The sequence below is a fragment of the Acanthaster planci genome, linkage group LG06, assembly GCF_054643075.1.
Source record: "Acanthaster planci isolate LZ-2023a linkage group LG06, COTS_SCS, whole genome shotgun sequence".
NCBI classification, from domain to species: domain Eukaryota; kingdom Metazoa; phylum Echinodermata; class Asteroidea; order Valvatida; family Acanthasteridae; genus Acanthaster; species Acanthaster planci.
In genome coordinates this window covers 14,141,198-14,157,917 of record NC_141782.1, presented here as the reverse complement: position 1 = coordinate 14,157,917, position 16,720 = coordinate 14,141,198, and the positions used below count along the sequence as shown (strand labels likewise).

The window sequence follows — 16,720 nt, the reverse complement described above, 5'->3', positions numbered from 1 at the left end:
GATCTCTATACACATTCCAGACTATTGTTACTTAACACATCCCCCAAGACGTCTGAAAGGAATTCCCCAGATTCCTGCGAGACAATGACCCACACAAAGCAGGGGGGTTCTCTCCGTCTCATACCTTGCTGCATATGGGTCTGGTCTGAGATACCAGGCACGATATGTGGGAAAGGGGCACCCCCCCAAGGTGATGCGCAAGCTGTATACCCTAAGGCTATTGTGCCTACTGCACCCCCCTCAGAAATCTGAAAGGAATTCCAAAGACCATCAACACAACAGAAGACACAATAGGTGGGGGGTCCCCTTTCCCACATATCTTGCATCATATGTGGTCTGCTGAAGCAAACCGATTCTCAATGGGGATTATTTGAATCCTATTATCTTGACAGGTTACCGTCCATGAACAGTATAGGAATTCCACTGTCCAACACCATGCCAGTTTCACCAGACAGTCTCATCAAAGTGGTCATTGAAGTGGCACAAGAGAAAGATTAGGAGAGCAACAGGAAACGCTACATAAAAACCGGGGCAATCAGCACTTTGACGACGGTGGCCGGTGCAGTCATCGGTGATGTTGCCGGGGCAGGAGTTGGTAGGTGTAAAGCATGCAGTGCCTACTCAAAACAAAAAATGAAATTTCAAGGTTTGAGAATAAAAGGATTAAGGAATTAGAGCTGAAGCCTAAAAACGATGGAAACGAAAAGGAATGTGCAAGTTGCAATTATTTGATTGGAATGATGAAAAGTTGGAGATTTAATTACACATGCGGGCTAGGCAGAAGCCCCCCATCCCGCCAGTAAATCGTCAAATTATACACTCCAAATTACCAAAGTGCACGCAAGAAATAATGCAGTCTGAAAAATTAAGGTTTGTGGTAAAGATACTGACAAGGAGGTACCTAGGCCTGGGAGGGTTACGATTAAAAAGACCTTTCATTAGTTTAATGATGCAGGGGCATTGTCCCACTGGTATGCCATCAACTTGATCATGATATTGTGAAATTGCTGACCTGTAAACCCCAAGGGACAGATAACTAAGCCCTTTCTTCTCACTTTCAACCAGAAATTCCATGATACCCTTCAAAGGTGCTGAAATTGGATCAAGCGATCGTTCACAACACCAGCGATTCCATGTCTTCCAGGCTGATTGATATTGTTTGTGAGTTGAGCCTCTACAACTGGCCAACATGACTTGGGTAAGGTCATCTGAAAAACCTTTGGTACGATACTGCCTCCTCAGACAATCCAAGCCGCTAGATGAAGGGAGTGTATCAAAGGGTGGGGTTCGCCGGAGTGGGGTTGAGTTAATACATGACTCCCTCGTGGTAGTAAAACTGGAGTTGTTATGGTTAGTTGCAAAAGCACTGGATACCAGGCCTGAGTGGTCCATGTTGGAGCGACTACCATCAGAGTTGCCCCTTCCATTTCTACCTTGCGTAGGACTTGAGCCAAGAGACAAAAGGGCGGAAACGCATAACCGCGTTCGTTCCTCCGTGGTATCGAGAGGGCGTCTATCATCATCGCTCCGGGATCTGGTTTCCATGAGACGTAACGGGGAAGTTGGGAGTTTATTCTGGATGCAAACAGGTCCACAGTCGGTTTGAACCCCAACCGTGTGCAGACCCTTGCAAATAACCTTGGGTCTAGCATCCACTCTAACCTGTCCACAAAGACTCGGGACTGCTGGTCCGCCAACACATTGTCCACCCCGGGAACATGAGAGGCTGTTAGCGTGATATTCCTCGTCAGACACCATTTCCACATTTTCACAGCCAGCTGGGACAAATTTCCTGTGTGAGTACCTCCTTTGTGCTTTATGTACGCCAGAACAGCTGTATTGTCCAGATGTAAGTTGATGTGACAATCTGTCTTGTTCTTGGCAAAGGTCTGCAGCACTAGAAAGGAAGCAAGAAGTTCTAGATAATTGATATGGTTGGTGCTTTTCTCTGCAGTCCACCCCCCCCCGTTTTGCCAAGCTCGCAATGAGCTCCCCAACCATGAGTTGAAGCATCCGACTTTATCATCAGTTGAGGATGTGACAGGACCAGTGGTTTGCCATTCCAGAGTCTGAGGCAGTGTTTCCACCACTGCAACTCGTGAAAACTTTCTTCCGACAGAGAGACCAGGCCCTGGTAAGTGGGATCTACTCGGACAGACTGAATTAGATCCGTCTGCAAGGCCCTTCAAAAAAAAGGTGCTGGTACAACATCTTCGGCAGTTGCATTCATTTTTCCAATGAGACTCGCCAGGGCATCTGCTGATTGCATGGGTTTTTGGGTCATCTGGGTGCAGTTCTCCACTAGGGTGTAGATTTTTGGCCTCAGGAGACTCAGTGTCATTTGACGAGAATCTATGACATGACCCAGAAATTTTATCTGTGTGGTAGGATGGAGATGCAATTTCTCCCAATTTACGATCAGGCCAAGGTTCTTGAACATGTCGAGAATGTAGGTCAGTTGCTTGTTGCATTCTGCCCTGGAAAGTGAGATCAGTAGTAGAACGTCCAGATAAATTACACTTTCATCGGTCTGTGTCTGAAATGGGACACAAGTGGTTTCATCAACTTCGTGAAAAGTCGTGGTGCTGATCTAAGCCCGAAGGGAACTACCTGGAACTGGAAGAGTTTGCCTTCCCGCTTGAAACAAAGAAACTTCCGGTGCGGGGCATATATTGGAATCATGAAGTAAGCATCTTTCAGATTGACTGTAACCACGAAATTTCCCTGTTGCACCAGGCTTTTCACGTGTTGGATTGATTCCATCTTGAAGTGTTCTGAACAGATATGCTTGTTGAGGCTCTTGAGATTGAACACTGGCCGGAACCCCCCGTAGCCTTCTGTACTAAAAAAAATTGTTGAGATGAATTGATCTGGAATGTCCTGTACCCTTACTATTGCCCCTTTGAGGATCATACTCTGAATTTCTTTGGTGCATATTTGATGTTGTAGGTCGCTCATTTTGATTTGAGCAGGCACTTTGTACTTTAATGAGTCTCTTGAGAATTCGATTCTGTAACCAACCACGCTCTGCAAAATCCATGGGTCGTTTGTCAGTTTCTCCCATTCTGTGGTGTGGTTTTGGATATTCCCTGCATAACAAAGCCCAAAGCTCGATACAGAATCGAAGTCGTCTGCCTTCTGACCTAGTTTAATTTTGGAAAGTCTTCTGTGACTTCTTACCTCCACGAAAAGAATCTTTCATTTCGGGCATCTGCATGCTGTACCGATCACGGTCACTGGTGTGGAAATCACGAGGGTATGGCTGATACCTATTGGGGTGGTATTGTGTCCTATAACTGTGACTGCTTTTTTCTCTACCGGACCAACCTTTCGGATTGGTATACTGATTCCGGCTTGTGGCCCTATGCTTTAGGTTTGGGGCAGATGAACCGGATTTGGCCCAGTTCTTCACCACCTTTTGAGTGACCTTGTGAATCTTCTCTTCTTTATCCACTTTTTGGGTCCACTCTTCACCATACAAGCAAGACATCGAAGGCTGAACATCTCGGAGATAGCCTTCTTTGAGAAACTTAGGCTCAGCTCGGCGCATCCGATAGAGAGACAGGCGGTGGATCGCTGACCCCAACAAACTTCCTGCTGAAGTCAAAAGGGGGACTAACTCTTCATTTTGCAGCTTCTGATACCCCTTTTGGCCTTAAAAAGGGGAATGGCCACTTTGAGGTAGTCTTCCTGTATGGACCATACAGAGTTGTCATTTTTCCAGGCATCAACTTTTGACTTCTTCATTGTAGACCGTATGGGTTTGGGCATATCAGGAGCCTTAAAGTATTTTCCAAATGTTGCATCAGGAGTCAGGTCCTCTAAAAGCTCATCTTTTTGGCCTGATCCAGTGAATTGGTTCGCTGTTGTTGCCACCAATCAAGAACTGCTTGGTTAAAAGAGGCCCCTTTAACCCCTTCATGAGGATTTGGCAGTGGAGAAACCTCTTCTTTTTCATTAGTGTGGCTATGACCGCCTGCATCATCCCGGTTTAAGTCCTGCAAACTCTCAGCATGCATGAAGATTAAATCTTCATTGGTTGTACCACTCTCACTAGCTTGTCTTCTCCCAACAGGAGAAAGTGACACTGAGCCCTCTGAATGTGAGGACCAAATATAGTCACTGTGTCTGCTGGGGCTAGACCTGGACACCGATCTATGTTTGCCATGTTTGTCTGTGCGATGACTTCTATAGCTGCATGTTGCCTACGAGAAGTAGGACAGGAGACTCTTTCTTGGCATGTCTCTATTTTCTCAAAAGCTTTCTCAATCATGCCTTTAAACATTTCAAATTTGGTCTGCTGTATGGCTGTCAAGAGCTCCATTTGCTAGGATGAGAACCCTGCTGTAGCTCCATCTTGTGGGGGTCTGGAGATCGAACCACAGTTGATCCAGTATGTGATATCTCAGCCTGATCTCGGCCCCGTAAAGGGAGGCGTGCATCTGGTCTTATGTCACGGTCCCCTTCAATTGGGAAGGGCGAAACATGATCATCAAGGGTCGTCCCGGTCCTGCGTGGGGAAGCGTGACGTGGGATACCGCAGATTCATCTGCCGACCCCTCTGACATGGTAACTGCACGTGTGGTTGGTGAGCAGAATCCTTGCTAAAAAGGCTACAAACGGCTGCAAGGACTGAGTTTGAGACACACAAAGCCTCATGAAAGGCTGACAATAAGTCAAAGATGATAACACACCAAAAGGGCATACGAATAACAAGTATAAATCAATGAAATATGCCAATTTCTCGCAGGAAAAAAATGACTCAAACGAAGCGCCCGTTGCAGTAAGCAGAAGAGGCCAGAGGTCACTTAGTATGGCGGGAAGAGCCTTTTCATTTAAAGACTGGTGAGGGCGCCCTGGCAGGCATGCAGCAGAACGCAAGTTGATTCGAAACCGCAGGAGGCGAAGTGTAATTGTTGCAAGCACATTAATTGGCATGTTTTGGAGCACATCGATGCGTCATGTATGGGGGCCCCCGTCTCCCGCTGGACACGCCACTGGTAATATGTACATGCATAGCGCATGTACATACATGGAAACTGACGAATTAATTTGTGACGATTTTGAAGACCTGGCGTTTGGGCAAAACGAGAAAGAACTGGGCAGATGTCAAACTGAAGGTTTTGGGTAAATCAGGAGATGAAATAAAATCCCCACCAGCGAAACTAAAATTATTTCCATTCCGTGTACAATGCGATACTGAGTTGTAAAAATAATTGTCTACGTATCACGTCCAAGGCTAAGGACCTTTGAATAGGTTTGATAGCGAACACAACCATACGAGTACATGTATATACCAACTTAGTTTCGCAAAAAAAAGTTTGGCGTTTGTCCCTCAAAACTGTTGATGATTTATGTGTCCTCATACAAACATGTTTCTTCCATTAACTGGTCCTGCAGGAATGCTGATTTCCTGAAGTTAATAAATACACGATGCAACAGGCCGGGAAGGTGGACACCAAGATGTAGTAGGCAGTTCAATTTACGGGTTTATTCATTACAAATTCTATATTATTGTACAAAAATTAAACCCTATACATTGAGTATGAAATGGAATGGCTAACAGTTTCACTTAATGGTAATTTCATTAGGTTTAAAATGTCATGTCTCACTGAACATCCACTTACTTCGAATCTAGACAGACCTTGGTGAATTTACATATGTTAGAGAGGATGTACATTGTGCATGGCATCTTTTCATTCACTCAGGTGGGAGCTTTATTGTACGTGTAGGTGGTAAAATGTTCCGAGATTTCCATCTTAAATTGCCAGACATGGACTGAGCTAATTTCCATCTTCCTTTATGTCAAATACGTCTGCCATTATAAAGTACTGCCGATATCTTAGGGATGCCATGACTGAGAGAGTGAAAAACATGAAGAGAAAAAAGAAAACTAGCACTTTTAGGTAACGGTCAATAATTAACACCATATGAGGTTACATTTTATGACATATTTAATAATTACTTATGTCGTCTCCGATACTTAGAATTTGTTTTCAAATTAATATGCTATGGGCTGTAATGAAGAAAAAATGTGCTGTAATTATACAAAGTGCATATCCATTTTATTTAAAGGACCCAGCTATGTAATTATGTGAAGCAGTTCTTTTATTTCAGTGTGTATCATTTGACTTGGTTTTCAATTTTCAGTGTGCCATTTTAAGGGAACTTTTTCCATTTATTTTTACGGCAATCCAAATTTGCATATTTATGAGCATAAGTGTACTGTCATCCAAAGCATCCACATTGCTGAACCAAAATTTGCCAAATTTTAAAATATGTTTTTGTCATAATTTTTTTCAAACTTTTGTTGTGTCAATGAATGGCAGTATGAGTGACCGTAAATTTTTCTCATAACCACTTTCATTGAGCAAATTTTAGGTCCACAGAAATCCTCCATAAATGCGCAATGTCTTCCTGTACTGACATCACACCATTAGTGTCCTCATTTGTCGAGAAAAACAGACAATCTGTAATGTTTAAAAGTGAACTTTTCTCTAAACATAACAAAAAACCCAGTTTTCTTACCTTTTGGTAGAATAGAAAGACGCACACGGTATCTTTTTGTGAAGTAAAATTTACATCATAGTTTTTTACATTTTAATTTTGTAGACTTCTTTAGTTCATGTGTGCTTATTCTGTATATGAACTATGCCATTGTGATTAAAGTCAGTGTCAACTGGGTAATAAAACTCAGAAAAATCAATACCTTTGCCAATACACTAGATGGCTTTTCAATACTTTGCTTGGAGTTTGCTGGCTGCATCGGTGTCCAGGAACCAGTGTACTGTGCCCTGTTTCAACTGTACCCTGGCCGCTGGTAGAGGCTCTCCATCACTGCCCTCTAGTACACGCTGGGTAGAGAAATTTAACATTTCGATTACACCTTCAACAGGGATTAAACAGAGTTGCAGAGTAGCAGTAGATGACTTCTCCATCAGACCCCATGTTCATTCATATAAATTCCTTTTCCACCGCTCATACTACCTTTTTAAAATGTCCATATTTTCATCAATCATTCATTCAGAGGCACATATGTGAGACTATTTCTTGTGTTATCTGGGTACGCTCTGGCTCTTAGTGATTAGAAAAAAAATCACAGAGTCAATGAGGCAATGAATGCCCCAAACTGTCAGGAAATTGTCAGGTAATGAAACCTCCTCTTTGGCAACAGGTGAGCAGCTTGGCGGAATTTGTTTCTTCTACTTTGGTTCTAATTGTGAAGAAGATTTTCTCTTTTCCCAAAGTCAAATACAAGGATGAGAATGCATCGAGCCAAGCATCATTCCCAACCAGCGAGTGAAATTGACAATGCTGAGGAATGTTACAAACGGACTGGTGCTGTCTCTTTACCTGGACCATATCTGCCTTGCCAGCTCCGGCTGATGCAAACATAGCACAGCGTGCAGAGTTGATGACTGGGTAGGTTAGGGTGACCCTGCATGGCGGAGGTTTAGGGGAATCATCGATGGGTGCAACTATCAGAGTTTCTTCCTTAGGTGGAAACAAAGGGATTGTTATTTACCAGTCTATGAATAAAAACCCAGTTGTCTGGTAGAACATGCACAGTGTACACTATATACATGTACATGTTTATATCTGTGCAACTTTAAATTCAATCATGAGCTTGAGTTGGGTGCCTGTAAGCACTCTTAAAATACATATACATGTAGCTCAATCAAGCACCCCAGGGCTGTTTAAGTGAAATCCTTGCGCTTTTGAAGTTCTATGAGGAGTTAATAGCCCTGTCTAGTTAATGATTGATGGAAAGTGGTCTGTTTTGTTGACTTTACATGAGGTAAGTGCCCAAGTTCGTTGCAGTTCCACTAGAGTGTGTCATTATTAGGACATACTGATTTTAAGTTCTGAAATACAATTCTGGTGGCTGAGAGAAACAACAGTTCTCCCAAATATCTGACAGTCCTTTGGAAAATGTTGTCCAAAGAAGAATATGGTGCACTCAGAACTAACCGTCAGTAAGCATATTGTAGCCAAATGGTGAAGGAATTTGGCTACTTGTATCCTTTTGGAAACTGCCAGGTACAAATTGTATTCAGCACTGCACCAAAATTGTGTCAGACAGCAGAAATGTGGCTGAAATGATGACAATTACTTGAAATTTGCCTGCCAGAACCCTAACATGGGTCAATTACTGATCTGGTCACCCTTTATCTGTTGTTCATTTGGGGAATTTTCAGACAGCTGCCCTCTCCCAGATACAGGTTGTAATTTGTGTAACATATAATTTGATATCTTCTGATGAGAAAGGTTTAATACACATCTCCTGTCCTTTACAACAGGTAGTATGCAATGTATAAAAAAAGTAAATCAAAAGAAATGAACCCTACCCTGCCCCACGCTCCCTTACATCATCAGTCCTAATTGGAATGTACGATGACTTACATGTAGCTACAGTCTCTCCGTCGAGAATGCAGACACAATAGAAATGCACTCTACAATGGCATCCTAAACAAATGCGAGCGTTTGCCTCAATCCACATTAGGGCAACATCAAACTACTTGTTTGTTTTTCCTTTTAATTTTATGCCAACCAATACAATAAAGGCACTGCAATAAGAATGCACAGAGAGCAGTTACCTTTAACAGATGGTGGCCCGGAAACAGGGAGCAAGTGTGGCCATCTGGTCCCATCCCGAGAACGAGCAGATCAAAGACGGGGAACTTGTCTCCACCTGCGGGTATATTGCTGACCTTGGCTGCATAGTCCTTAGCTGCATCAGCCACAGAGAGCGAGGGATTGATGGGGTAGATTTGACCCTCTGGGAGGTTGACTTTCCCAATAAGTTCCTGTTTAAAAAACAACAGTAAAAATGCAATCATCAGGACATATAAGACATTACCAATTACCTGGACTTAACTATATCCAAGCTATATCCAAGCTGATGAGACCCCAAGTCTCTCTGAAAAAAAAGCTAATTAAAATTATGCTAACTGATATAACTATAAAAAACATTCTCCAAAGTTCTACGAGGCAAAGACAAGGTCTTCAACATTTCACCTGCCAACTTTCAATTTCTAAATTTCTTTAACTTACTTCAACTTGGTATTAAGGGATCTTTCAGTGTCTGGTTCCACAACTACAGAGAAAATACCAGGACCATACATGTACAAGTATGTTCCAAGTGACAGATTTCATTGATGCAGTACAAAGAATAAACACCACATCAGACTAAATCACATTTTGAGCACATCGGATGGCCCTTAAGGAGAATATCATATCCAAGCAACTTGTTAGAAAATGTTTTCTTATAGCTCAGGGTCTGAAAATGTGAGTAAATAAAGTTAAACTTGTTAAATAAGAAAACAATACAGAATAGCATGTTTGCAATGTCAGAAAACGTTCTTAATTGCTACTTTGCTTCTGCTCAGTACAGTGTGGAAGTGTACAAGTTTGAACAGCCTCTCACAGTGAATGTTGGTCAAGTCGTCCCTGAGTCAATTCGTCCCCTAGTCAAGTCCTCCCCCATCTAAATAATTACATTATACATGTAATATGTAATTTTACTGTGATTTTTTGGGGGGGATAATTTATTCATCTTGTTTTTTACTTATCAAGTTTTTACTGGGTAATTTATTTTGGGGGGGGGTGGTTAATGTATTTAATTTTTTCTTTTCAAGTTTTCAAGTCTTCTATTCATTTTATTTTAAGTTATTTATCGTATTTCATCTGATAATCAAATATTAATAATCAATATATGAGACAGGACTGAGTAATCTCTGAAAGAGCCGGATGGTGTGATGACTCAGGCCTGGTTTGCCTACAGCGATGGTCCAGTGAGATGCTTACATTTGGCAAGGAGACCGGACATGCTCAGTTTGCCGCCTTGGTAGTGCTCTCAGAGCAGAAACAGCCTCCCCTACTTAAACAAAACCAACTTAAACCTCTTGAAACAACCTGATTTTCCTAGTTATTCAAAATAACTAAAATTCATTTCCGCATTACTGATTTCCGAAAGTTACTTAAATAAACTGACTACTTGCAGATTTGAAATTAAAAGTTGTTCAAATTGCTTTGACAATTCAAAGAATAGGCCTACGTGTATGTGCTGTTACATTGGCACATACCAGGAACAACCCTTTTAATAAATATCTTGTGTGGTACGTCTTTGCCACCATAGATTTCAAAAGCTACCTGCGTAGAACAAATGAAATATTTTGAATGAATGAGTATATATACATGTACATGTATATGTATGAGTCTCTGTCTTTTCTTTCTCTTCTACATGTACGTGTTGATGTTCCTAAAAAGAAAGGAAATTCATAGATAAAACTTGGGGAAAGACTTGACCCGGGGACAATTTGACGTGGGGACGATTTGACCCAGGACGACTTGACCAGTTTCCCTCACAGTAGGCCTAATTTGTCCAAATTAAAAAATCACACATAAAGTTGCTAAATCGAAATAAGAAAATTACTCTGTAAATCCTGTATGTGCTATCACTGTCATCAAACGGTACCAGCCTCTCATCACAGAAAAACACATGCCACTTATCCCACTCCACACTCTGGATCTTAGGTAAACCCTCGATCATGAATTTAGCGACACTTCCTCCCGAAACGCCGAGGTAGAACACTCCTCGATCCCGCACAGCCGCTTTGCTCTGCTCGGCCACGAATTCACACACCGCAAATGGTATGTCTGCAGTCTGCAAAACATGAACTTTTCTTCCTGCCATGGTGAATGACTGATGCCTGGACTGCTCTCCTCACTTTTTGCTTTTACGAAACGATATCCCCATAAAAGTGTAACCACGGAAGAACAAGCGTAAATGCGGACAAGTGTTTCGGCAAGAAATCGCAGACGACGTAAATGCGGAAGTTTTTTTAAAAGCTGGTACTTTCTTCTATTTCTTTCATAAAAAAACAAGTGATTACCAGCGACCTAGGTCATGTACATGACCGCCACTTGAGGGCGCTGTTGATAATGATATGAAGGGTGCAGACCACTAATTCAAGAGAGAATTTCTGACCAGCTCATTAGCATTAAAAGTGCCTCCCACAGTATCTTTTGAAAAAGGAGATTGTTTGGCCCCCAAAAGGGTGAGATTGTGTAAATGGTTGCCAGGATCAACTCCCTGGGTCTTGGAGCTTTCATATGAGGGCAGAAGGGCTGAAAACTACGGTTGAAAAATGGTCCTAAGTGCCCGAGAAAGTTGAGGGTAATTGCCACTTGCAAAATGGCTGCAATCCGAGACTTCGGAAAAATGGCACTTTTTGGGGGGTGATTTTGTTTTGTGGGAATAATTAAAATGTGATTGGTTAACCCAAAAAAAATTGAAAAGAAATTGAAAGATAAGTGACCAGATAAGAATTTCATTTGTGTTTCAGAAATCTCAGGGATGTTGGCGTGCATGCTATTGGGCCCTGAACGGTGCTGATTTTACACAGTTTTCAATGGGGCTTGAACTAGTGGACTGGACCCTGAAGTTATTTGTAAGTCTCTTTTAAATCGTCCGCGAACTCTTGTCTGTGCCCGGTTCGAAGCTCGTACAAACTGTTTGCACCCTTTAAGAATACCCATCAGATAAAAGTTACAGATTTATAACTCTGTTTGCAAGTTTTTTGCTTCCAAACTGTGAACTTCCAGTTCAGTGTGTTTAGATGCGCGGTCCGAAATTTGCATATGATGAATATGCATAAGTGGTTGTCAATGAGTACATTTTCGCTCGGAGACATTTTGTTGATCGCGTATCGTTGATCTTGAAGCAGCGCTCCGTGTGTCTACATGTACTGTACATTGTATCTATCTTTGGGTTAGACATAGTCGCTGCTGTATTTACTGGATATTTTGAATATATTCTCTTTGAAAAATTCCATGATTGTAAATAAAGCTTGTATTACTATTGAACTCCAGTGAAAATGAGAAAAACCAGTAGGTGAGTCATCCAGTTTGTGGAATTTGGATTTTTTTCGTTTTTTCGACAGCAGATTCTGAAATTAAATTTCACATGCACAGGCCTAACGTTAGCGGTTAGGCTCACACATCATGTACTGTACATAATAAACATTCAACATTGTTGTCTTTTTTCATGTATTTAAGTCAGAGATCCATTCACTGCTTTCTGTGCGTCGCATATTCGCTCTTGCAAAACAGTGTTTCAGTGTCACAATGAAACATTTCTACTCTAGCCTACGAACCTAGGCTATATGCGTAGTGTAAATTCTCACTAAAATAATTAGGCCTAGACTAGGCCCTAATAAATCTCAGTTTAAGAAAGGAAAGGCAAAATTTACTCAGAGAAAACAGAGTAGGCTAACATGCAGGCCTAGTTGAGTCAGACTCAGAGTGAGAGTTGGAACTCGGAGTAGGCAAGAGGGTATTGGGCTGACAAAGAGACCCTAAAAAGGCTAAAGACATGCTATAAACATTTATAAGCCTTAGGCCTATTATTGCTGATACCGTGTGAGTGATTTTGCACAGTGGTAAAAAAGGCATTGTGGGATGAGAAAAGGGGGCACTCTGCGATATGCGTGCATGTATCTGGGGGACAGGTCAACTGGACCATTTGCCAACTTGACTCGTGTTGGTTGAGCTGTCGGACATCCATCCCATCATATCTATGATTTAGCCAAGCTACTTCAACATGTAGGCCCCCTACCGGTACATGTACATGTAGGCCTAGCGTGTGTAGGAGGCCCCCTGTGTACCTTTGTTTCCTATCTAGCAAAGACACATTTGAGCATGTTTAGATGTCGTCTGGTTGTACCACTGGCATGACTGGCACTAGGGGATGTTTGTACCCAATACGGATGGTTAGGGACCCATATCCTCCATGCTGTGGGTAACATGTATGAGCAGGTGTCCTCCATGCATAAAGTCAGTGTACTTACATGTACAGAATGCACTGAGAACTTTTCAGATCTGTCGCATAGATTTTGTGCTCAGGGTGTCAAGTGATATCCATCTTTGGCACTCTTTCTGTATCGGTTTTTGGATATAGGAGTACGACCTTCATTAAAAATCTTCACCAGAAAAGCAGTTTGAGCTAATCATAGATACTGTAGATCTCTTGACAACTTCTGGGAAAGAGTTCCATACATGTACAGTAGCATAGAGGAAAGAAAATGCAGACAACACTTCATGCCCCTATTCACAAACCTAGACTTGTCTGAAAAAAGTGTTTTCTAAGTAAATGCTTTGGAATTTTCTTAGATGAATGTCACTTTTTGGGACATGTTATCAATTTGTGATGGCTGTTGTAACATTTTGAAAGAAATCAGTGTTTTCGGTATATAGAACTCTAAGTTTCATCTTCTGAAGATGTAGATTTTGACCATTTGATGAGACAGGGTTTGAAATGTTGGTGGGTTTTTTATCAGCCTTGGACTTTTGAAACATACAGTACATGTACCTTTAGACCTGTTGAAGCTGTTGTCACGGGAATGGGGCATGACAGCAAACCCCATCGTTCTCATGTTCTGGGGTGGTTTTATGAGATGATAACCACATTTGCTGGTCTGGAAAACTGCTCACGTGTTGCCATCCATACAGTAGGCTACATGTACATGTATATTGGCTCAACCATTTTCTGAGTTTATGTATCTCACACACACAGTGCTATTGAGATGTATGTGTAGAGTACTGAACAGGTACAGGCATTTGAACATGTCGGAGGATGCATACAGTTGTATGGGCTCTTTTTCTCTCCAAGATTCCTTGGCAATGTCAAACCTTTGCACCCATTCACAGAAAGTTCGTGCAGTGTGGTTCCAATATGTCGTGAGGAGAAGACCATTGAAGATATACATGTACTCATGGCTAGGGCTGGATGGAACAAATGTGCTAGGGGAACAGTCCCCGAGCTCACGTCTTCCATGCATCATCTACTCTACGTACAGTTCCATACATGGACATCACTTGACACCCTGTGCATGAACCCCATGAACCTTTGTCTGAAAAAGTCTATTTTCTATGTACCGGTTCATGTTGACGCTTCAGAATTTTCACCGCTTAATTGCACTTTTGGGAATGTTATCACTTCTGATGGCTGTAAACCACTGCAAGAGAAAACAGACGATGTCTGTATGTCACTCTTACTACATGTGTTATAATACCCAATTGTTGCCAAATACATCTAAGTTGGAAACAGCCTTCTTCTCAAGGCTCATCAGGAATCAGACCACAAAGGTGTGTGTCCTAGTAAACTGTGTCATAGTAAAGCACATTTACATGTACATGTAAACCATGGCCCTTACAGATCACATGTAAATAGCTGAAGGACTCGAGGCCAAAGATGAACAAGAAGTCCACTCCCAGCAAGGCTGGGATGACCTACAGGACCAACTCCCGCAAGAATGGATGGAGCTGCCCGCCTCACCCGCTGCAGTTTGTGGCCTGGATATTCATTGCCTTTTTTGCGGTGATGTTTCATGGCATGGCTGTACCTACCATTCCATATCATTGGCAGCCAGCCTGTCACATGGTATCCTTTTTCATTTATGTCATCTTTTATTGTCGCACAATTTTCATCTTAATACATGCAAGTGATGTAGATAATGCATAAATATAGGCATCTGCTACCTGTATAAACCTTTTGTTGGATTAAACATTGATCATGCTGATAAAAGCTTGTTCTTCATTTTTGTTCTTTTTTGTAGAAAGCAGCAGTTTCTTTTTCACAAGCTTTTTCCCCCAAGATGGTTTGTGTACCTGAATCCACATGTACATTGCATGCAGTTCATTGGGGATCTCAAAATTCTCTGCATGATTTCCCTGCTTACTCACAGAGCTAAAGGTCAAAATTACTGGTCGATCTCAGTCTTGTTTTCCATAACTCTGCACAACCACAGATAGCTGGCGTGATGCTGGCTGTGCACGTCTTAACCCACCTGGTCTGTCTGACTATCAACCCTGCCGACCCCAACACCCTACGCAAACACAAGAAGGTCATGCCGACGTTTGACAGGACACAGCACAAACATGTCATTGAAAACAACCATTGCTACCTCTGTGAGGTGGATGTGTAAGTGATAGTACATGCATTTCCAATTAATTACTCACTATACAGCTTGTTAGGCAAATGAACCTACCTAATAGACATGGCACTTTTACCTGCTCCCTTGTGGAAAAAACAACAAAAAATGGAACCATAAAATGTACGTTACCTGACCCTGATGATGCCTCGGGATTGTATTTTACAGTTAGGAACATCTTTGGAATGTCTTTTGAGTACTGCCATATTTGAACTTCTTTTATTGTAATGATTGTTTGTTTTGCCTGCAGTGGCTTGAAATCCAAGCATTGCAGTTCATGCAACAAGTGCGTCGCTGATTTTGATCATCATTGCAAGTGGCTGAACAACTGTGTGGGCTCGAGAAATTACAGGTATGCAATATGCGGTAACAAATGTGAAATAAAAATGTACATGTACATGTAGTTACCTTTCACTGGTATTTAGCTTCAGTTTTAAGCCACTGTTGGAAATGACCACAGAACATCTTTTCACTGTAAGGACTTTAAGGCCTTTTGGCTGTTTCATCAAGGCAAGGCCATTAATAAGCCATTTACGAGTTAAATTTGAATAAAATCTAGTGCACTTAGTTATCTGACTGCACATCATAACGATTTGAATTCCCCAGATTAAAGACACTGTTGCTATACCTGGTGATTCGGGGCAAGCTTTCGCGTAGTGGACACCATCTCTGGAATGGACTGGTTCCTTTGCGCTCTCCTTATCCATTTAGAACCAGTGTATTGTTACAAGGCGTCTGTTATGTACCGGTAACTAAGCAAAAGCTTGCCCTGAATCACGAGGTTTAGCAACAATGGGTTTAGTAAGGAGAATTCAAGTTGTTATGTTTACATGAATATAAAGAACTCAGTGTACCAGATTTGGGTCAAAGTTAACTCACAAAAGGCTGACTGCAAGTGGGATAAAAGCACCTGACACTGTACTGCACCATCTCAATCACATTCAGTGACTCAGTGGGTGACTTATGCCTGTGCATTGATTATCCTGATGGCCTACATGGACAAGTACTTATGTGAAGTACTCAGGAAGAGTTTGGGTTGAGATCTGGAAATCTACACGTAGGTTGTTGGCTGAGTTTGATCTTGCTTTTGATTTACATCAATTGCCCTGAGATTTAGGCAAAGTTCTCTCTGTCATGTCTGTAGGCTCAGTTTCAGCAAACCTTTCGGTAGGATTTTGTGAACAAATTATGCCCTGAAAATGTACATACATGTAGGTGTACATGTAGTTCTTCACATGTGGAACAGTGACATCAAATCCATGTCAAATAATTTTGAATGGCTAATATTGCTAAACCTGAGGTTGGAATATCAAATGCTTGGGATAATGACTTTAGAATGTACATGTGCATCACCCTTTGTAAACTAGACTTGGATGTGTGGGTGATGTAAATTCATCATAAAAAGCATGTGTTATACTTTTTACACCTTTTTCTGCAGTTCTATCATTCTCACTGTCAGACATTAACCTTCAATGTTTGCTCCATGCAGGTGGTTTATCTCTTGTCTGTGCACAGCCTTTCTATGCTGTTTGTTTGTCTTTGCTGTCTTCCTGTACATCTCCATAGTCTACTGGGTCAATCCAAGGCTGCTTCATCCAGAGTTATTCGGTTAGTGCTTTAGAATTTCCACCCTTTGAAGTCTGAGGACCCCTAGCATTAAGTTATTGTCATCCTGTTTTTCCATCATCCTGCAGAGGAGAGCTGTTATCAGATGGCATGAACAATTT

At 41.8% G+C, this 16,720-nt stretch overlaps 2 protein-coding genes and 1 long non-coding RNA gene across 3 annotated transcripts in view; 2 read left to right on the top strand and 1 right to left on the bottom strand.

The window, feature by feature from the left end:
* LOC110988398 (uncharacterized) overlaps positions 1-5,861 on the top strand; it is a 28,769-nt gene extending 22,908 nt beyond the window's left edge. The window contains exons 2-3 of the long non-coding RNA XR_015425585.1: positions 393-595; positions 1,066-5,861. This is a non-coding gene — a long non-coding RNA (uncharacterized LOC110988398). The remainder of the gene's footprint in view (positions 1-392; positions 596-1,065) is intronic.
* On the bottom strand, positions 5,467-10,856 carry pgls (6-phosphogluconolactonase). Its single transcript, XM_022251847.2, has 4 exons — positions 10,436-10,856; positions 8,598-8,807; positions 7,354-7,494; positions 5,467-6,854 (listed from the first exon to the last, which is right to left on the bottom strand). Exons 1-4 carry the CDS (start codon positions 10,694-10,696, stop codon positions 6,735-6,737), a joined length of 732 nt encoding a protein of 243 aa, XP_022107539.2. The 5' UTR covers positions 10,697-10,856; the 3' UTR covers positions 5,467-6,734.
* An 877-nt stretch (positions 10,857-11,733) lies between these two features.
* Positions 11,734-16,720, top strand: part of LOC110988393 (uncharacterized) — a 16,258-nt gene continuing 11,271 nt past the window's right edge. The window contains exons 1-5 of the mRNA XM_022251843.2: positions 11,734-11,896; positions 14,219-14,443; positions 14,811-14,983; positions 15,244-15,345; positions 16,483-16,601. Of these exons, the coding sequence (XP_022107535.2) occupies positions 14,255-14,443; positions 14,811-14,983; positions 15,244-15,345; positions 16,483-16,601 (583 nt within the window). The 5' untranslated portion in view covers positions 11,734-11,896; positions 14,219-14,254. The remainder of the gene's footprint in view (positions 11,897-14,218; positions 14,444-14,810; positions 14,984-15,243; positions 15,346-16,482; positions 16,602-16,720) is intronic.

Bases quoted from the DNA above. Each gene is read 5' to 3' on its own strand.
- pgls (XM_022251847.2), bottom strand. From the start codon at position 10,696: ATGGCAGGAAGAAAAGTTCATGTTTTGCAGACTGCAGACATACCATTT. The intron at 8,808-10,435 runs GTAATTTTCTTA...TTTTTTAAACAG, and splicing joins GCACATACAGGATTTACAGA to GAACTTATTGGGAAAGTCAA. The intron at 6,855-7,353 runs GTAAAGAGACAG...TTCTCTACCCAG, and splicing joins GCAAGGCAGATATGGTCCAG to CGTGTACTAGAGGGCAGTGA.